Source organism: Synchiropus splendidus, chromosome 13, assembly GCF_027744825.2.
Source record: "Synchiropus splendidus isolate RoL2022-P1 chromosome 13, RoL_Sspl_1.0, whole genome shotgun sequence".
In the NCBI taxonomy this organism is placed as follows: domain Eukaryota; kingdom Metazoa; phylum Chordata; class Actinopteri; order Syngnathiformes; family Callionymidae; genus Synchiropus; species Synchiropus splendidus.
Genome location: NC_071346.1, coordinates 11985958 through 12007164, shown reverse-complemented (window position 1 = coordinate 12007164; position 21207 = coordinate 11985958). Strand labels below are relative to the sequence as shown.

The following is a 21207-nucleotide window of genomic DNA, read 5'->3' as shown; positions in this document are numbered from 1 at the left end:
AGAAATAACCATGGAGCAGGGGGTCTAAATAAGTAGTGTTGTAAGTAATGAGACAGAAGAAATGCTAATTCCTCAGCGGGGTGTTAAAACATTAGACGCAGTTAATATCTCTCATCTACACCTTAAGGTTTTCGGATCGCCGTATTGGGTAGTGTGAAGAAAATACAGCGTTGTGAGGGGGAGAGGGAAGGGATATAGCAAAATGGATTGCAATATATTGAGTTAAAGGGCAGTTCAAAATGGTGAATAAACAAATAGCATGAAGACGGAAAACAACAGTACAGGGTGTATCTACATAACTGTTGCAGAATGGAAAAAAAGATTTTCCCTTTATGAAGGCGTATGATTCACAAAGATGTCATAACTGTATAGGACAAGTCGAACAAAGGAAAGCAACAGCTCTGCACTAGAATTTCACAAGCCTTTAGTAATGTTTGAATAAAGTTCTCAGAGAACACCCGGACACCTCCAGTGGCCTGGGACTGGTCAAATGAGGTGTCAGTTTACTCATGAAAACATCGTCTCCTCATGTCTTATTATGAATTCAGTCATATTTCTTGCTCCACAGAGAAAGCTGCAGCAGAAACTACACGGCGTTCATTGGGCCAGAGACAGAAAACAACGGCTCGATATGGGTTTAAGAAAGGTATGTTCATTTTGCTAAGATACTTCTCCTTGACAGTATGTATGAGTGGAAAACTGCGCACCTTTTTCTGACATTGTTTATGACGTTTCAAGTTGGTAACCAAATATATGGTACCACTGAAAACCATGGAGACAAATACTGCTTCATTTGGTACCTGGCCTTGTTTATAGAAGTATTTTAAATAAGAAGTTTTAGGCCAAAAATAAGTCTCCAATTACAATGAAATACTGTTTCACCAAAGCCGCGCGGCAAGAAACATGTATATAGGAGCGGCTTGCACTGGCTCAACATTAACAGGAAACAGGATGAAGAGTCTGAACACAATCCTCCTTTTTAATTTTTGAAAGTTATTTTCAGCATGAATCTTCTCTATGGTTTTTGTTCTTCGCAAACACAAGGCACAAACATTAAGCCATGAAACTGGCTTTCAGCAGTACATCCATTTTTACCTTACTTTTTGGTTTCACAAAGCTGCTTGTTTGAAATGGTCTTTCTGCTTAGAATACAAAGGGTGTTTCTTTACTCTTTATAAATACACAAAGCCGTTCATGTGCAATATCAAGGAGCACGAACATCTTCTGTCAGCAAAATTTGGGGGTTAAATTGATATGTGGTAGAACACCTTTGTAAAATGCTCGGGCTAAATGGTTCTCAGGGACCTCTGCTCAGGTGCAACAGTAGAAAACACTGTAATTCTACACCCCAGTACGACCCTCCACTGTGGTGTTCATCGAGTCCACAACCTCATGAGTATTGATAACAGCTATGTCTCAAGATATGACTCGAGCTCTTGCTTGATTTGGGTTGGAAAACACAGGTTTGCCTCAAACATTAAACTTGCGTTTTTATTTTGCTGGTCTGTTGCGAACAGTCAACTGTTTGAGTTTTTTGGAAGTTAATAAAGGTTGAAAGTCTCTATATATTTGCAATGCAACATCACATTGACGTTTTTGCACGTGTAATAAAAGTGTGATAAAAGTGCGCTCGACTGACACCTACAGGTCTTTCAAGCTAATATAAGTTTACATATACAACTGACCAAGAAGGTTTCAGTTTTATGGAAGTGATCTCGAACTAGAATTCTTCTGGAACAGCAATGTAACATAACCCTTAATAACCCCTGGGTTATTCAAACTTTCAAGTTGAGTGAAGCTATTTTCTGACAGGACGTGACCCGATCAGAGAGTGAGGACTGTAGAAAATGATTCTATTCCATTTATAGTTTTCATGTGGGTCAGTTCGACATCACGCGCTCTTATTTTTAAGTCATATGTTTGTGGATTTATTTTTAATGTGACCAAAAGGTCTCACTTTTGACAAGATAGTGACAGTTTTGTCTTCGCATCTTCGAACAGGAAAAAGCACAGCAGGCATTTATCTGGACTTAGTGTTGTTTTAAGAGGCGACACTTGTCTCCAGAGTCAAAATCCATCTCTTTCTAGTCTCTCAAAGGGGCTCTTTCACTGGGTCATCCAGTCAGTGAGTAATGCCACTCATGTACCACCGTGACAAAAGCTGGAGGGGGTGGGAGAAGAGGGGCGGTGGGCTTCCACTGGGAGCCACAGGCAACACCGAGTCTGGACCAAGGAGCTTCATTTCACAGGCGGTGTGAGGCTTAAAGCTGAAGATTACTTTGAAATGTGCTTCCCCTCCACCAAACTTGGGCTCTCCCTCCAGCCGTCACTCCTGCTCCCAGAGAAATAAAAAGATGTTGCTAAAGAGCTGGGGTTGAGTCGGGAGTAGATCCTCTTTGATGACAGAGAAAGATCCTTTTGTTCTCTAATCCCAGCACAAGCACTGCCCCTCCTGATCCAAAATCCAAGTGGACGTGGAGGGGCTTCATTAGCAGTCAGGGGCTCAACAGTTATTAGTTTACCTGTTGGAGTGAAGTGAAACACTCGTGGCTTTGATGCTCTGATTTCTACTTCCAATTGTCAGGCTTTCATTACGTTCACAGCTCCAGGCTCATGGACTTTGGTTCGGCTTTAGAGCACTTTGTCATTTCGGAGCATCAAATTAAATGAACTTTCAAATTGAATAAAGTGAAAATATTGAAGGAAAACATATGTTATTAAGAATTCATACGAGCAAATTTCTTATTACAGTACACAGTGATCCGATACCTTTGTACTGCTAGACCAGTAAAAATACAGTACAAGTGTGTTTAACCCCAGTGTTGCTAGCAGCAGTAGTAATTGAAGTAGTTGTAGCAGTAATAATAGCTGCAGTAGGAGGAGGAGGATGTAAAATACCGCTAATATTAGCAGTACTAGGAATTGGAGAAGTACAACTATTTGTAGTGGTAGTCATCGTGGAAGTAGAAGAAGCAGCAGCTGGGGTAAAAGTGGGCAATGTACTTGAAATTTTAGAGGTCGAGGTAGTAGTTACAATGTAATTACAAATTAGATTAGCAGTAGCAGAGTAGGAAGTAGTCGTAGGCTAGGCTTTAATACAAAAAACATTATTTGTATGCTTCTTTTTGATTATAATAAACACATCATCCCTCAAATGACCACAATGTTCTTGCTCACAAGTACCAGCTTTTTCCACAAGGTGTTTTCCAACACCGTACGCATGGTTTCAGGTCCAATAACGACTAGACTGTAGCCCTTAAGTTCATGAATTTTTTTCTAGGTTTATTTAGGCCGCCTTCTCAAAAAGTCTGATGCTATCCCATCAGGTGAACGTGGTGGTAAATTTTTATTTTTTTATTTTTTCATGTTCACCAAAATTTTCGGTCTCCCTTCCTGTGTGTGCGGAAGCTTCATCCAGTTGGAACCATCATCTTTGACCCCTTGATTACTTCCTCAAAAACATATATAAACTATATTGTCAAATACAATACAACAATATTTTTTCTTGAATTTAAGAAATGTATATTTGTAAAAAGCAGTTTTTATATTCTTCAGTCGTTCAGTACTCGTCCTACTGGAGCGGTGGTGTCAGTGTTAATAGTCACAGAAGCTTGAGTTTGTTGTAGCACAGCATTAGAGGTAGCTGTAATAGCAATTGTACAGTGCATGTGATCAACATAGGGTGAGTACCCTGTTGGTGTGGCTCTTCTCAAAACAGGTAGAATTTTACAATGCCAATGAAACGCCCTCACAATGTACTCACGGGAGAAAAAAAGAAAAACAAAGTTTGAGAAGTTTGCACTTGGCCAGTTGGTGATGTCAGTCATCATTCAGGAAAACAAACAAGGTATGATGTTCAGATTCAAGGATGTTTTATTGACATTCCAGTTCAGTAAGAAATCTGAGGCCCAAACTGAAGTCGTTGACAGCAAAATAGGAGCATTCACTACCATAGAAAACATATATCAATGATAAGACCGAAGATAATATATATAAATATATATATATACTTATATATATATTTTATATATATAAGTATATATGTATATATGTATGTACCCTATTAACATTTATCTTTTAGTATGTATAACAAAAGTTTATTTATTAACTTTTGTTTTCAAAAAACTATTTTCATTTAAAAAATATTTTCCAAAAACTATAACAATAAACCAACAGACTACTCAACAGTGGCAAGTTAATTGAAATACGTGTGAAGTCAGGAAATCATAAGACCCGGGTCAAAGGTCACCAGAGGTGTTTTCCTTGCGAACAACCTTTAGCTATTAAGCTTGCCGTCCAGGAAGAATGGGGTCACTGAAAGACAGACAGTCGCAGGGATACATTTCCTCCCTTCCTGCCCTGCTCCATGATGTTGCACAAGTGTGTGCAAAGTGTGTCTTTGAGTCATTATCAGATTGGACACACATATTTGACAGGGCAGATGAAAGTGTTCCTTTCGGTCACAACATCTGTCCTGTCAGGATGACCTCCAACTCATCGCCCGAGGAAGCGATTATCTGGAGAGACACACTGGGGCGTCATGTGGTTGTGTTGTCTGTGTGTGCGTCAAAAGGGACTGCACTGCCTTAATTTGTGTGACAGCTTTATGTATTTGCAAGTTATGTCGCACTATATGGCCTTCTTCATTTGGTGATATTAACCTCATATTCTGCGTATATATATATATATATCAGAGAAAGTTTACTTTACATTAGAGGGCTGGGCATCATATCATACAAGACTGAATTGAATTTTGCAGAATAAACAAATAGTATGCTTATGCAAAATAAAGGGAGCTTTATTTTCTGTTGAGGTGTAGGGCAGCCATATTGGAATACGGCCAACAGCATCTTCATTATATATTATTATTTAGTTATGACATATTATTCCAAATGAGGTTGAAAATAACGTCCAAATGTACCTGGATTAATGGTCACTAGAGAGAGGCCGAGTTGCCTGGTTGCATGATGATGATGACCAGTAGGCTTCATCTTCCTTAGTAAAGCCACTGTTCATGTCAAAGTCATGAACTTTGGTTTTAGACGGCCTGCTTCAGTCAAACGTAGAAGATGCGCTGCTACTCTAGCACCCTCTGCCGAGAAGAGTGGAGAATGCAGTGTGTAATGTAGGATTTTAAAAGATACGTAGGTGGAGGGATAACGTCAGCCTTGTTTGTTTTGTTTTGTTTTGTTTTGTTTTTTGTTAGGAGGAGCCACAGAGAGAAGCTTGGGAGAGTTTCCGGTCATGTTCAGAATCAGGTATTTTTTCTTTTTTTTTTGTGAAGAATGTAGCTATTAAATATAGCAGACCCCATATTGATGTATTAGCAGCTACAACAAACAACTCCTCAGCCCCATCTCGCTCATAATTTTGACTTTTTTTCCGATTTGCTCAACTGTTTTAGTTGACCACGTTCATCTTGTTTGTTTTTTTTTTAATTCAGGCAGACTTAAAGAGACCAGTGGTGCATGCTCACATGGTTGCTCGTATTTGTCACCTACACCACCAAATACCTGTAGACATTCTTGTCTGGGAAAACATTAGTTTTTTCTGCAAGCTCTGTGACACTCTACCACGGTCCAGTGCGGAGACAGGAAAGGTTTTACACCTCAATATGAAGAAAAATCAGCCAGTAAATGTAGCTAACGGGACACGTCTGCATACAGAGGCTGCGTTATACACAATAACAAAGTGCGTCGTGGGTCAGCTGATCGGTCCGCGCACGTTATGGTTTTTCCGGCTTTTTTCGGGGGCATTCGAGTTCTGGATTTTCGTTCAAAATCCGAAGGAAAAAAATCTCAAAATTTTTTCGAACTCCCGATTTGTTTGAATTCGGGGACGTTCGAAAACTGTAGCACTGTCCTCATTTTCATTTTGAGTGTTCTTTGGAGGGTTTGTGTGGACCCCCCATTTGTCGCTAATATAAGCGAAACGGGTGAGTGACGCACCTGGATTCGTAGAGCTTAGGTTGCCTTCAGGTAACTACTATTTACATCAACTTTTTATTTCATCTCATTGCCCATTCACGTTTGACATCTTTTCAATATTCATTTTTCATTTTTCCTCATTTTAAATTTGATCCCGACAAGGTGAAACTCAAGTATATATTTCATTTTAGGATGATTGAATTTGGGGTGATAAAAGCTGGAGGTTCACTGCTTGCAATGAAAAAAGATTTCACACCATTTATCCGCTTGCAGGTTGGTTTTCTGGTCGTAGGAGAAAACCGGAGTCCCCGGAGAAAACCCACGCTTCTTTGAACGTCTGCTGTGTTTGAGTAAAACACAAATACTCAGCATTCTTTTTTTTCCAGGGTCATGTCGGAGTGCTGAACAAGAGAACATTTTCCTGTCTTCCCCTTTGACGTTTGATCAAGCTGAGACACGCTCTGACTCTCCTGGACGTCACAGCCTCTTTACCTGCATGTTTTTGGTCTGTAGGGGCAAACCGGAGTTCCCGGAGGAAACCCATGCAGACACAGACGAAGGAAAGGCTGTGGCCACTGAAAGTCAGCAGTTACGGGCCAGTCTTGTGGCCTCCTGAGTGTCTGCGTGTGAGGTAAACACAAAGCAGCTGGTTCCTTCCTGGTTCAAAAAGAGACCTCAGATCCAGCGTGTACATTTTGACTCTATAAAACATAGTTGTACACTCTGAGGTCCTCCGGAGTCCTCTCCATGTACTCTCTCTCTATCAGTCCTTCAATCCGTGTTTTGATGAACACGGGGCTGGGTTGGAAACGTCCCTTTAGCTGCTGTGTGACCTGCAGACCAACAAAATTTCATCAAAGTTGTCTGAAAAAAAAATCTTCTGAGCTACCTCACCTCTGCAACCAGAACATTGTGATGCATCTTCTTCCTTGACTTCATGATTCGCACGATTGCCGCTTCGATCTCGTGCTTCCTGTCGTCGTCCACTTTATGTCGCGTCTCCCTTAATTCCACATCTGTTTCTCCATGTTTAGAAGCCACTGAAAGAGATATGGGGTGTCACGAGAAGGTGGATCAAGGAGAGGTTTTCAAGTGAGTTGGCATTTTCTATTTGCTCCAGGAGCCTTTAGCTGACACTGAATAGGATGTCTGGGTTTGGTAACACTTTTTAACGGCACTTCAAGTGCATCACAAAATTCCACATCAACAGTATTGAAGGGTTGATGAGGTTTCATGAAACAATGTCTTGATTTTCTGAGGCCACCAGATGGCACTGTCTGCCGTATAATGTTTGGTCTTGAGAAACTCAACAGGGCTTTACTGATTTTATGATGAAAACCAAAACGTATTGGAAACTACTCAATATTTGTGTGTTGTACAATTAAAAATCGAGTAAACTTCATGTGCATTTTTATATATAAAACTATATATCAATTCAATTATTGAACTATATTGTAACACTATTGGGCATTTCACTGTTTATTATCCCTCATATTCATTGTTTTTTATTAATAGTCATGTGGCTAAAAATACATAATTCTCTACACAAACATGGGCTTTTGTATGTTTTCACATATTCATTAACTTATAAAAAAACAAGCTTTAAATAATGAAATAAAACTAATAATATGACACAAATTATTAGGATTTAATCGTTTTGTCCATATTTTAATATTCATTACATTTACAGAAAATGAGGCATTATTTTGTGTCCCCTCTTGTGGCTGTGACACAACAGAACTGGTTTAGATTCTTACTGCCATTTGATCTGTCGGCAACAGTTTTGAAACCTTTGCTCAACATCGCCTTTGCAATTCCTTGTCCTCACAAAAACATAGCTATGACTGGTGATGGGTAGATGAGGCATCATGAAACAGTATTGCTGGGTTGATGAAACAGTGTCCTGATTTTCATGGGCCACTAGATGGCACTCGTGGTTTAGAAATGATGTGAGGCTGTGAGACAGTGCCACCTGGTGGCCTCTGAAAATCAGGACACTGTGTCATGAAACCTCATCTACCCTTCAATACTGTGTCACAAACCCTCAATTCCCCATCACAAACAATAATTCAAAGATGGCGTACGCGTCCAAACTAGATCAAAGTGTGGACTGACAATGGACTGCGTTCAGAATGGTGCGACTTTCAAAGGGGAACGCTGGAGGTAAAGGGGTGCCACGACAATGTTTTCAAAAAGTGGTTGTTTTGTTTTGATGAAGACGTGACAGCAGGACATCCGAAACAGAACTTGTATGGATACAGCCGACACCATCTTTGTGTGACCTTCACATATAATGTCCTCACAAGATTAGATTGTGATCAAGACTACACACCAGTTAGTATCTTGACTCTGTGCAGTTTAGAGGCAAACTGGTCATTGACTGTGAACTCATGATCCTTCTCAACCTCTTTGGACCTGGGCTCTTTGATGAGAACTCTCTGTGTCTGTTTCCCACACGCCAAAGACTGAAGCGCTCGCACCAACTCCCGCTCTGGGATGTCCGTCTCTTGCTGGATCTCCTGCAGTTTGGAAATAACAGATTGATTTGAAGTTAATCATCAGAAGAGAGGTGTAGAAGGTTGTGCACCTCAAACGTCCACTTGTCTCTGTTGTTGAAGAGCATGAGGATGGTCATGTGGAAAGTGGAGACCTGCAGAATGTGCTTGCGGGTGTTGTTGCCTGTCACCTGGGCGCCTCCCACACCCACATCAGAACCGTCCTCCTTTAAAACAGACATTGTTCAGCGACTCTGAAGAATACACTTAGAACCCTTGTTCCAAGTGACACACACCTTCACTACGACTCCATAGAACATTGCATTTAAATCTGCGCTACCCATATGATGCTGCAGGGTGAGCCGCCGTCCGCTGTGTTTGGCCAGATAAAACCTGAAAGAAATGTTGGAGATGGTGGTAATGGAGAATAGGTGTGACTCAAGATAGGATCAAATCGGAGTGGCTGACTTGCTGTGGCAACCCTTGATGGGAAATAAAGTAAAACCTATTGTCAGACCCACTTACATCCTGAACACTTCAAACGCGTGTCGAGGAGAAGAGTGGATGTTGCACCTCGGCGTGGCCAACTGCACCGGCCAGAAACCAGTTGTGAGAACTCTGACTGTGAGATCTACACCGCTGAGTGACGTCTGTGGGAGACATTTGCTAGGGTCATGCAAGCCTTTTCGCATTAGAGAATCCTGTAACAAACTCACTGATGTGGACTGAATATGCTGCCTGAACTCGTCCATGGTTGTGACGGAGACGCACATGTCTCGAAACATCCCCTCCAGTTTGGACGTAAACTGGCACCCACATTCCGTCTGCAAATACGTCCAAAAACAGCGGTCAGAGAATAGTTGCTATTTGAGGCATTAGGAGTGAGAATGTGTTGGACAAGTCGCATTGAGTCATGTACCTGAAGATGATACACAGTGACACTTAGGGATGGGCGATAACTTGTTGTACACAATATACCGCCAAACACAATCTCCACGATGACAGTTCTGCATCTCACAATGAATTAGATAAACACGTGCCACACTCAGAGCATCGGACCTGCACATGTGACCGCAACTCCACACTGCGCTCTCCTGCGTTTGACAGCCGACACCGCTGTGTGACAGTTGAGGACAGTGTGGTGGACTTTCATGATCGTAGTTGTAAACATATTTTTAATACAGGGAACCTTTCATAATGACACTGGTCGACTCAAGAGTGTCTGCACTCATGTTTATTTTATTAGACGGAGTGGTCGTCTGCCTTTGTTCACATCAACACACGCAGCTCCTGCTGCGCTGGCGCCTCTATTATATTAACTATTATATTTAAACATAAACAAATAATGATGTTGGAGACAAACTCCTCCAATAAGTTTCGTCATAAAACAGTTTCACAAGAGACTGTAGTGTCCAACACGTGGAATAGAGTGAAAATGTATTTAGTATCGCCAAATTTACAACATTTATCGCGATAACTTTTTTTGGTATCGTATCGCCCATCCCTAGTGACACTTGGCCAAAGTTGACGTAGAAGACAGCCTTCAGCAACGCATGTTGACGCAAAAGGCTTTTCAATTGAAGCAAACGTTTCCCTATCAGCAGCGTTTCCTGATGTTAAAGAATGGCTTGGACAAGGAAGCACATTGTTGACAATCATATGCACATTACTCATGATGTTACTTGGTCTATGTGGTACCTCGTGAATATGAGCTTTCAGCACCTTACAAGCTCATTATCACAAGGTATGATATATGTCAAGTGTATACAAGATTGCTGCCTTGGCCAATGGCTAAACCCTTGCTACAACTGTTTAGAATGCGCTGTGAAGCTCTACCAACTGTGTTGGACATTTTAGGAAACACCTCAGTTTCTTCTAGGTTTTGCAGGCAAATTTTGAAACAGTCGTGCTACCAACTTCAATGGATGATTTTTCAGATGTGTTGGTGGAGGTCTGTGCTCTCTGAGTGTTTTTCTAGCTGTGTTTGTTGAAACTTTCACCTTGAGTCGAAGCAACATGCTCTTCTCCGGGTCGTCCGACACACTCCTGTTGCTGAGGAGTCTGCGGGCTAGATGCTGACGGTAGTATCGTTCGAACACGTCCTTCTCCTGCAGGAACCTGAACAACACGACTGACTTGTCAAAAATAGACTCCAGCTCCTGTTCTGCAGACTGCTCAAGGGGGGAAACGGAGATCATGAGTAATGTTGCACCTCATCAACAAGTAATGTCAATACAGTATCTAGGTATCCACAAACCCCTTTCACCCCCTTTTTAAGTTTATCATCGATGAAAAGAGAAAGGTACTCTGGGGAGCGGGAGTTGAGGTTGAGGAAAAACTCAAAATCTCCGGCGATGGTTTGTTTAAAAATCTTGTCGTTGTTGAAGGACCCGAAGAGGAAGGTGTCAAATTTTGTCTTCAGGTCGAGCAACCCCTGGAAGAAGCAGGACGTTATGGCATATGAAGAATGTCTTTTCCTCTTCTCAGGAACATACCTGAATTAGTTCAACTGGGTTCTTGCTCTTGCAGTCCTCCGACATGATGGCCTTCCCCTGCTCCCTCAGGTAGGGACTCAGACAGTCACACATGGTTTTACGGCCATCAGGCACACGGCAGAACATGTTGAACATGTCTCTCATTTCTGAAAAGCAACATGAAGTTTACGCTAGTAGCAAGAGTTTCAATAGATTCCAAGCGTCATGTTCTCATGCGTCATTCTTTCGCTTTTGTTACCTTCCATTAGTCCATTCTTCAGCATGTGGACGAGTCCTGAGTCCTCCATTTCAACTATGGTCTTCATGTGCTTATAAATCATCTCGTTCTCCACGACCTTCACGACGAGCTCCTCTGTCATCTGATCCAAACAGTGCGTCACTCTGTCGATCTCCTCCTGGATCCTGGCCTCCACTTTCTTAATGTAGATGATGGCACTGCATTCTGGGAGGAGGCTTTGACTTTCCAGCTGAAGATGCAGGCAACATCACAAAGACCTTCCTTTGACAGTTTGTTTGTGATTTATAAGCACGATGGAATGATACTGACCTGATAGAATTCTTCGGATTTCACTAAGTAGGGCATCTCAAAACATTCTTCATAAACAGATCTGCTCTCCAGGCCGAGAACCTTCAGCATGTGACAGGTGTTTCTTATGGAGCCCCTTTAAAACAAAACAAGAATTAAATCTTACGGAGCCCCTTAAAGCATTTTAAGATATTCCCACTAGGGGGCAGCACGTGATGGTGCTGTGGTGGCCATGGTGTTGGACAGACCAGTGTCTTCAGTGCGATTTCCTCCATCGGCATGTGACCATGAGTATCTGCTTGATTTCGCAGTGATGGGTAGATGAGGTTTCATGAAACAGTGTCCTGATTTTCAGAGGCCACCAGATGGCACTGTCTGCTGTAAAGTGTTTGGACTTGAATTCAATGAAACCTCACAGCATTTTCATTCCAAGAGCGTCACCTAGTGGCCTCAGAAAATTAGGACACTGTTTCATCTACTCTGCAATACTGTTTCATGATGCCTCATCCATCCATCACTATGACTACGATTGGGCTATTCTATATATGCAACAGGTTGGCTGCTGGGTTGGGTGCTTATTGGGTGCAAAATTCTCACCACTTAACATACATTTCAATTTTCTTTGTTTTGACTTGATCGTAAACCAACATTTGGTCACGCACAATTTACCTGTCGACAGCTTCTCCTCGCCGTTCTCGCAAGATCATGTCGAGAAGAGTGGCTTGTAAGTGATCTTGTATAATGCTGTAGTTGATCACCTGCACTTTGAAGATGCTGAGGCCGAGGTTGTACACATTGTGATTGTTGCCTTGCTCCAAAAAGACTTTGTCCTGTTTTGTAAAGAGTTGTCCAGTTTTAGAGCGATAATTTCAAAGTGCAATTGTTTGAATTCATGTCGCCCCACCAGGTACATGAGGATGTCTTTGATGAGGACCATGGCAGTCGTGTGGTCGTTCCATGCTTGAACCAGTGTGTGAAGAAAATTATTGTTTATAGAGTTGAGGATGTCTTCCCGAACCTGTCGTCATAAAAGGGCAAATGAGTATTTCTAAAAATGTTGCATCATAGTTTATTGAGAGCAAATAGATGATAAAGAAAAGAACATCATGACTATGGAAAGAAAGTGGAAATAATGTAAAAACAGAATCTGGAAAAAAATTCAAGTCAAATAAAAACATGAAAATCACTTTTTAAAGTTTATATTGACTTGAGAGAAATTCAGAAATTATAAACAAAGAAGTATATTAAATATTTCATGATTATTTACTTTTAATTATTTTGAAATTAATTTATTTTAGTCAAAAATGTTGAGTTTTTCTGTTTATTATAGCTAATCTATTTTGAATGTAATAATTTTGGAAAATGACATTGTGAAAAAAAATATTATTGAATGTATTAATAAGAATGTCTATGTTGCAGGAAATAAGATGAGGAAGAGTCGGGTAAATAAAAGTGAAATTTGAGCTCGAACATAAAGCAAGATTAATTAAAAGATATTGGTATTTAAAAACAGGATTTATGTTGATGCAAAATATTGTTATTTTCATACTATTGTTTTTTTATGGTAGAAAAATGGTTTCATTACTTTTCATTCTATTGTTTTTTTTTATGGTAGAAAAATGGTTTCATTACTTTGTTGATGAGATGCTCCGTGACCACCTCCTCCAAGCCCGCGTAGAGCTTCTCTCCGTGTTTGTAGCGGACAATTGTGTAAGTGTTCCGATACAAATCATCAAAAATGAGCCCATTGTTGTTCTTATGGGTCTGTATCTCCTGGATGGCGGTCCTGAGAATGTCCCAAGCATTCAGACACCTCTCATCCATAACTAAATGGAAAAAATACATGTCAAAGTCAGGTTTTGAATCCATATCAATCTAAGCACATTTATACATATAAACATTAATTGAATTATTATACATATTATTGTGGTTAATAAGATCTGAATTCACTAGAATTATTGTCAATGCTTTAAATTTGTTCATCTTTCTTCAGGGACCAGAGGATGAGAGAGGACGCAGGAATTAGAGGTGATAAAAACAGGTCAAAGGGAAGTGAAGAAGACAGTGCCGGGCTGTTTTCATTGGAAAGGACAAGATTAGAAACAAATACATCAGTTGGGAAAAGTTTGATGCTCATGGAGAGCCGGACATGGAATGTACGAAATGTCGGAACAAAGAGAAGATAAAGATAGAGGATGCCCAGGGGGCAAATGCAGGGAGACAAAGATCAAGAAGTTTTCCTTCCCTCAGTCCAAAACCATCTGTAGCTGTTGGCGTTTTCGGTGTGTTTACTGTCGATATGTGTCCTGTGAAGGACTTGCGACCTGTGCTGGGTGTCCCTGCCTCTTGCCCCAAGTAGCTGGGATAGGCTCCAACCCCCTGCAATTCTGTCAAGCAAATAAGCTGAATATTAGAAAAGTTACAAAGTCATTTGGTACAGACCATCTATGCTTCATTCTGCAATCTAATCTGTAACAACTGTGAAGGTGCTCACGATATAATAATGCTTTATTAGACGCGCACAAATGGTGTCCTTGATGTGTTTTGCATGTGAACATGTAAAGAGTTCTTACCGTAATATTAAATTCTAGCTTCTAATTATTTGGGGGTTGTTGTGATGGTTCCACAGCTACTATATATGAACATTAATCCTTTGATCATCAAAGGGTTTTTTAAAACAGCCTTTTGACTAAAACAGTTGAAAAGCAGTTTTTGGGATGATCTCATCTGCCATCTCAATATAAACTGAGAATGTTGGGGTTATATCATTTTCACATAGAGAGTGCTGTCTCTTTTTAAAAGATAAAACAGTCGTCCATGAAGCTCTGCATGTGAACAGCTGAAGGAAACCAGCACGAGAGGACTCGAGCGTCCTTTGAAACCAGTTTCCTCAAGTTGGTTTTGAACCTGCATTGACAACTACGCCTTAACAGACATTCCACCTTTAAACATGAATAGTCAAAGTTGAAAGTTTGGGTGAATATCAGTGCTTTAATCTGGTTACAACGGAATGAATATTAGTTTTAGTGTTGCTGGCATTGTGGGAAAATGAAATCTGTCAGTCAAAAGTATCTGGAAAACGTGAATACGAGCTAAATACGATTTGCAGAAAAAATGTCATGACAAGAGGAAAAAATAATGGGGGGAAATTCAGGCAAACAGGCATGACCCAACTGTGATGATAACAATACTCAAGGATGCAGTTGTGCATTGGGGCGTCCTTTGATCCCAAGATTAGTATCAAAGTCTTTTTTTTTACGAATTTATTTCCGTATGTTTTCTCACTCAATTGCATTGCTCTTCACTGTTTCTACTGTGTATGTGTTGTCAGAGCTTCTGCCCCCTGCTGTTCGGCATCCAGGAGATATTTTCCTAGCTGAACTTATTCACCAGATTTTTGTGGGTATAAACATTTCGTATGTAGTTAAAAATGTTTTTAAAACGTTCATTTCATGTGGCATTTCATAATGACAATCTAAAAAAAATATCCCAGCACAGACTTGCATAGCGCAACATCACCACACATTTTGCACCTACACTTGCCAGCTTGCACTGTTGCCATTGACAGGTCACCCATCTTGTCTGTGTCACCACCCGACTTGTTGCACCTGTACTCTTAAAACACTTATTACCTTCTTTCTCTTCTCTTTCCTGGTGAATCTTCTTGTTTTTCATTATACACGGCTCCGAGTTAATGTTTTTCTTTGTCTGCTTTAGGATGGCAGGCGACGTGACAAATGTGAACAACCTCTGGGAACTCCTGAAAAATGCCATCCAGAAAATCCAGGTTCAGGACAACGATGGCTTGAGCTTTGAGGAGCTGTACAGGCACGCGTACACCATGGTGCTCCACAAGCAAGGAGAGAAACTGTACAAAGGTGTGCAGGAGGTCGTCACGGAACATCTTGCCAGCAGAGTAAACGCTCCCTTATTTTCTAAAAGAAACAACGTTTGTGAGACCGTATTATTTGAGGAATAGTTTAGTGAGAGTTTACCTAAATGTTGATGTATAAAAGCATCATTTGATATGTGTCTGCCAGGTGTTGAAAGAGGTTCTGAATGCTCCAAACTTTTTGCAAACAATGAACCAAGCCTGGGCCGACCACATGAATGCCATGGTGATGACCAAAGACATTGTCATGTACTTGGTAAGGAGAAACCAAGGATGACGTCAACTGTGAACTCAGAGAATAAAAACTATTTTGCGCTTCCAGGACAGAGTCTATATTCAAACCTACAGGGTGCCAAGTGTGTACAACCTCGGCCTCACCCTCTTCAGAGGCTGTATTTTAGGTGACGTCTGCGTTCAAGACCGCCTCCGTCAAACACTGCTGGACATGATCTCACTGGAGAGGAGGGGAGAAGTTGTTGATAGGTAAGAAGGACGGAGAGCGCTTGAGTATATAAAGGCATTGATGGTATAAGGCCAGATCATTTATGCTTTTTATCTTTCAGGAATGCCATTAGAAGTGCCTGTAAGATGATGGTGACCCTCGGTCAGGGCAGCAGGTCTGTGTATGAAGAAAACTTTGAAGAAGCCTTCCTGGATATGTCGCAACACTTCTTTAAGGTGTGTCATCTACTTTGGTTTCTTTAAAAAAAATTACCTAAACAATTCTGAAGACTGAGTCACTCAATTTTTCCTCCATTTACTTTGCGATAATAAATGTTTTGTAACTACACATATAAGCAAATGAAAGCTTCAGGGGTTTGTCGGCAGTGGGCTGATCTGATTTAGGGGTGTCATGCGACACCAAGCAGCAGGTAGAAAAACTCACTCACACATGCTCAAATCCACAATTTAGACTCTTGGGCGCTTGGAAGAGACGTACAAACTCCTCACAGAAAGGATGTTGAGGTCTGGACTGGTTTCTGGAGCATTATGAGGTTGTGAAACACGTGTTTATGGGGACATGTACAAGTGTTTCACAAGCTTTTTTTGCACATTATTATTGTATGTTGACAGCTATGGAATCACAGAATTGTCTGTGCAGGTGTAAAATCCATGTGGAACTACAAGCTACTATAGAAAGGACATAAATCAAAGCCATGTTTACCAAATTTTGGAGAGGTGGATTTTAATAACGTAGATAACATCACTCTTTATTATAGTTTGTTTGTCTCTGAGTGTACCAGTGATGCTCCAGTGACAAGTGGCCCTATTTTTATCTCTATAAACATATATTCCTTGGAGAAGGTGGTTCAAACAGCAGCAGCCACATGAAGTATCATAATAAACAACAATAAACAAACTAACTTCGCCCCTCACCCATGAAAAATGACATTTTCAGGTGCGCAAGAAGCCTAAACCGAAAGTCTTCAGCGTGTAAATGGGGCGTAGTTTTTTGGCGCTTATCTAATTTCACTCAAAAGTTCAGTTTTATTCAGAGTTTGCAGTTATGTTTCCACGTGGTCTATCGTGTTTCATGATCTTGTGTTTCTGCTTAGATGGAAAATGAACGATTTCTTCAGGAAAAGAGTCCAATTGACATCATTAAAAAAGTGGAGGCCAGAATTCTAGAGGAGACTGAAAGAGTTCAGTCTTGTTTGGACAAATCCACGGAGGAGCCACTGGTCAGATTGATGGAAGAGGAGTTGATTTCTAAACATGTGAGGAATATTGTGACAGCTGAGAGCTCTGGCCTCATCCACATGCTTCAGGAAAACAAAACAGAAGGTAAACATGAGTGAAGGGTTCATGAGGTATCATGAAACAGTGTTGCATGGTTGATGATACTGTATTAGAATTTTCAGAGGCCACTAGATGGCACTCTTAGTTTAGAAATAGTGTGAGGTTTCATTGACTTAGCTCAAATCCAATTTATAGGAGACAGCGCCATCTGTTGGCCTCTTAAAATCAGGTTTCATGAAACCTCATCTACCCATCACTCGTAAACACCAACCGGTCAGGCTGTTCTCCATCAACAAATGTCTTTATTTTTTGTTCTCCTATTAGACCTGGCCAGCATGTACAAGCTGTTCAGTCGAACACAGGGTGGTATAAATACTATGTGCGAGTGTTTGAGTACTTACTTGAGAGACCAAGGAAGAGCTCTCATGTTGAAGACACTGAAGAACATGAACCCAGTCACCATCGTCCAGGTGACTTGAGAGATGCATTTCTCCCTTTAAAGAAACCTGTAACTCGTAACTTCTATCCATTTTCCCAGGGATTGTTAGATCTGATGGCCCACATGGACCACTTCCTCCTCGAATCTTTCAACAATGACTATGAATTCAAACAAACCATTACAAGAGACTTTGAGTATTTGCTCACCCTCAGTCCTCGATCGCCGGAGTTTCTCTCCCTGTTCATCGACAACAAGCTGAGGAGGAGATTCCATGGGGTGAGTGGCTGCTCTCACATGTGCAGATAGGAACAAGGTAGCTGATGTTGTCTGATCTCTCTCACTAGATTCCAGAAAAGGAGGTGGAGTGGAACATTGTGAAGGTCATGCAGCTGTTCAGATTAATGCAAGATAAAGAAGCATTCAGGCGTTATTACAGCCAACATTTAGCCAACAGGCTGCTCTATGGCAGAAATTTCTCAGAAAAATATGAAATGAAGATTATATCTAAGATGACGGTAAGTCTTCACTCTTTATATATTTATTAAAAGAGATGATAAATTGACTTTCTGTTCAGGTGGAGGCTGGCGCTGAGTTTACCTCAAAACTTCAGGGGATGCTGACAGATATGAGCACGTCTGTCACCACGATGGAAGAGTTCAGTCAGCCGTCTTCAGTGGTGAAAACAATAAAAAAAAACAACAAAAAAAGTCATTTTTGCAGAGGATTTTTAAAGGATTGTTTCTTTTAGGAGCTGACGGTGAAAATCCTCACAAACGGTTACTGGCCAGTGGAGTTGGATTTAAACAAATACAGCATACCATCGTCAGTCAGACACATCTTTGACAGCTTCAGAAAGTGAGCATTGTGTTGAATGTGGTGATGTGATGTGAAAGCTTTCCGTGCTCACTGAAAGCTTTCACATCACATCATATATATATATATATATATATATATATATATATATATATATATATATATATATATATATATATATATATATATATATATATATGATGTGATGTGAAAGCTTTTAATAGGAAAACTATACTGTTAGTCATGTGATAGTTCCTGCCTTGGAAGTAGAATAATTCACTTTCTTCTCAATTTACATGAAGTACACAATCAAAACACATTTACTCCCAAACTAATCAATAAAACATGTCTTAAACTTAAGTCATCTGGTAGATGCTACTGTCTTTATCAGGATGTTTTTACAGACCTTGGTGAAATGTTTAGAAATTGAAGTTACATTCTCACGAATTGACAATTAGAAACTACTCAGTAAAATTTTTCTGGACTCGACTCTTGCGCTTTAGAAGTGGATTCCTCGCTTTAAAATATGAAAAAAAAAAATCCTTGTTGCATCAACAATCCATGCAGCAAAATGTTTTTACTTGATTGTAAATCTCAAAGGAAGTTTTGTCCGATCAAGAAATACTAGCATAAATCTGATGAAGTCCTTCAAGGACCTGAAATGAGTTCAAATACTCTTTTTGAAGGTAACATTTCTTGCTTGAACACAACTGTACATGAACAAAAAATGAGCAAGCATTTCTCCCTAATTGCAGTCTGCATTATTAACATACATAATACTTACTGTATTCTTGGTTACTTTTTTTCTTGCCTAATTTTCAAGGAATAACAAAGCAGATCTGTTTTTTAGTCTAAAGTGCCACTACGCACCTGATACTGATGTTATTCTATTGAACTGCCATCTTCTACAGTAGCCTCTAGTGTGCCTTGATTTGATGTACGGCATGTGTAAATAAAGTTATGGACAAGAGGATAAAAATGTGAGTAAACAGCCATTCAACTGATTGATATTGACCTTATTGTCTCCACAACATTTTAGTGAAAACCCTCAAAATCTATCGTCCACAAACATCTATTGTAAAACCAGGTTCACCAGTCACATGCTAAGATCAGGGAAACCATTTAAATCATACATTCCTGAATATATAATGGACTTGAAACAAGAAGGAAAAATGCCTTGCAATATTTATTTTTGAGCTAAAGGTTTGCTCATATATGACAGTTTATGGAGACTGTATTTTTAAGAGGTTAAAGTTGAAATGAAGTCAACTTAAATTCCGTCCACAGATTTTACCTCAGCAAACACCCCGACAGAAGACTGATCTTACAGCCCCACATGGGCGTGGCTGATGTGCATGCAACGTTCCAAAGCTCTGCTCAGATGGTAAAAACGTTTTCATTAACGTTCTCATACACACTTTTCACTGTTGATGTTCCTCTATATTTTGATCAGGAGGAAGACGTGTCAGAGGAAGACACTGGAGGAACCCAGATAAGCAGCGCCTCTCAGTACATATTGCAAGTGTCCACTCTCCAAATGATCATCCTCATGCTCTTTAACAAGAGAGAAAAGTGGACGTTTCAGGTGGGACACAAGAACTTTTTTTTATGATGTTTACACTGCTTCTTTAACCTAAAATTGCTCTGTCTCAGGACATCCAGCAAAAGCTGAATGTCAGAAAGTCGCCGTTGATTTCAGCGCTGCAGTCTTTGGCCTGCGGGAGTCGGATGCACAACGTTCTCAGCAAAGAGCCAAAATCCAAGGAGATCAAGAAAGACCACGTGTTTGTCGTCAATAATCAGTTCAGTTCAAGGCGAAGAACAGTCAGAATTTCAAGTGTCCAAAATTTACCAATGTTTTCTTAAATGCCTTATTTATATCGACTGACATTTATTTTTATACAACAGGGTTTTGTTGAGCCATTCCAGTCACACAATTGTGCAGGCTGCAACATGGAACATTTGTCCTTCCATCAGTGAATCATTCAAAAACTCCTTATTATGCTCCAACTGTCTCAGTCGAATATGAATTTTATGCGAAAATAACCTGATGCAGATTGCATTTACTGTAATGAAACCAAACCATCGCTGACCATGACCAATCGAAACACATTTACGCCAAAACTAAGCAATAAAACGTGTCTTAAACTTAGTCATGTGATAGATGCTACTGTCTTTATCATTTACTGTCATGAAACCCAACCATCGCTGACCATGTCATGTCGCTTAAGTGTGATGAAGAAAGCAGCCCTAGTTTAGTTGCGGTGTCGTGCAATGCTTCGCCACTAGGTTGTGCTCTTTCACCACACGACAATTTTCATTTTCCAGGGCCGCAATGCCGCAATCACGACCTGTTAAAAGTCAAAGATTCATCCGCAGTTTTGCCAATAATTACCCTAATGGAGCTCAAAGCCCCTAATCGAATGTAGTATACATAGAGAAGTCCCTGATCCGTATTAGGTCAACATTATGACTCATGATTTCAGTAGCCTGTTTTTGTGTGTCAAGACAAATATTTGTACAATAATTTCAACAAGGAAATCATGCGGCTTTTTGGAATTCAGTGTACTGGAAAATAATGTGTATAAATACTTGGACGAAGCTTTATAGTGTTATAACGTGATATTTGTATTAATACAGTAATATTGTATATAAAAAAATATATAAAATGGGTGAAACGTAAGCGAAACATTTTCTGCTTTTATGGTGAGAAATAAACATTCAGCGTGAAGCAACACAAGTCAGGTGATTTCTCGCGCCTTTCGACCAGGCGGTCGACCTCCAGTTTGGCTTCTGCCCTCTTCCAGCAGAGGAATGACACTTTCGCAGATGGATGGCGGCGCATATGACCGGGAGTAACCTTGCTGGCGTCACCGCTGG

The 21207-nt window shown here is 40.4% G+C and overlaps 2 protein-coding genes across 24 annotated transcripts; one reads left to right on the top strand and one right to left on the bottom strand.

The window, feature by feature from the left end:
- The first annotated feature begins 481 nt into the window (after positions 1 to 481).
- LOC128769227 (cullin-3-like) lies at positions 482 to 21028 on the top strand. Of its 23 annotated transcripts, XM_053882710.1 has the most exons (16): positions 482 to 646; positions 5207 to 5258; positions 6441 to 6558; positions 6962 to 7019; positions 15161 to 15359; positions 15484 to 15591; positions 15658 to 15818; positions 15899 to 16013; positions 16892 to 17120; positions 17400 to 17545; positions 17614 to 17790; positions 17859 to 18029; positions 18089 to 18190; positions 18263 to 18369; positions 19615 to 19912; positions 19981 to 21028. In XM_053882710.1, the coding sequence occupies exons 4-16, from the start codon at positions 6979 to 6981 to the stop codon at positions 20191 to 20193; spliced, it is 2067 nt and encodes a 688-aa protein (XP_053738685.1). In that variant the 5' UTR covers positions 482 to 646; positions 5207 to 5258; positions 6441 to 6558; positions 6962 to 6978; the 3' UTR covers positions 20194 to 21028. The 23 variants fall into 23 exon arrangements, with proteins under 23 accessions (XP_053738685.1, XP_053738684.1, XP_053738682.1 ...); XM_053882709.1 differs by lacking the exon at positions 5207 to 5258; XM_053882705.1 differs by lacking the exon at positions 482 to 646 and adding an exon at positions 13437 to 13725 and having other exon boundaries at positions 653 to 6558.
- LOC128769226 (cullin-3-B-like) lies at positions 5172 to 14046 on the bottom strand. Its single transcript, XM_053882698.1, has 16 exons — positions 14017 to 14046; positions 13076 to 13830; positions 12348 to 12461; positions 12113 to 12273; positions 11465 to 11579; positions 11156 to 11384; positions 10918 to 11063; positions 10680 to 10856; positions 10423 to 10593; positions 9139 to 9246; positions 8948 to 9072; positions 8719 to 8815; positions 8515 to 8649; positions 8260 to 8446; positions 6822 to 6967; positions 5172 to 6760 (listed from the first exon to the last, which is right to left on the bottom strand). Exons 2-16 carry the CDS (start codon positions 13310 to 13312, stop codon positions 6629 to 6631), a joined length of 2280 nt encoding a protein of 759 aa, XP_053738673.1. The 5' UTR covers positions 13313 to 13830; positions 14017 to 14046; the 3' UTR covers positions 5172 to 6628.
- Positions 21029 to 21207: the final 179 nt, after the last annotated feature.

Excerpts from the sequence above, each read along its gene's own strand:
- LOC128769226 (XM_053882698.1), bottom strand. The coding sequence starts at position 13,312 with ATGGATTCAAAACCTGACTTTGACATGTATTTTTTCCATTTAGTTATG. Across the intron at positions 11,580-12,112 it reads CGAGGAGAAGCTGTCGACAG|GGGCTCCATAAGAAACACCT; the intron begins GTAAATTGTGCG and ends TTTGTTTTAAAG. Across the intron at positions 8,650-8,718 it reads TCTATGGAGTCGTAGTGAAG|GAGGACGGTTCTGATGTGGG; the intron begins GTGTGTGTCACT and ends TCTGTTTTAAAG.
- LOC128769227 (XM_053882707.1), top strand. The coding sequence starts at position 13,598 with ATGTACGAAATGTCGGAACAAAGAGAAGATAAAGATAGAGGATGCCCA. Across the intron at positions 17,791-17,858 it reads TGAGGAGGAGATTCCATGGG|ATTCCAGAAAAGGAGGTGGA; the intron begins GTGAGTGGCTGC and ends CTCTCTCACTAG. Across the intron at positions 18,370-19,614 it reads ATCTTTGACAGCTTCAGAAA|ATTTTACCTCAGCAAACACC; the intron begins GTGAGCATTGTG and ends TTCCGTCCACAG.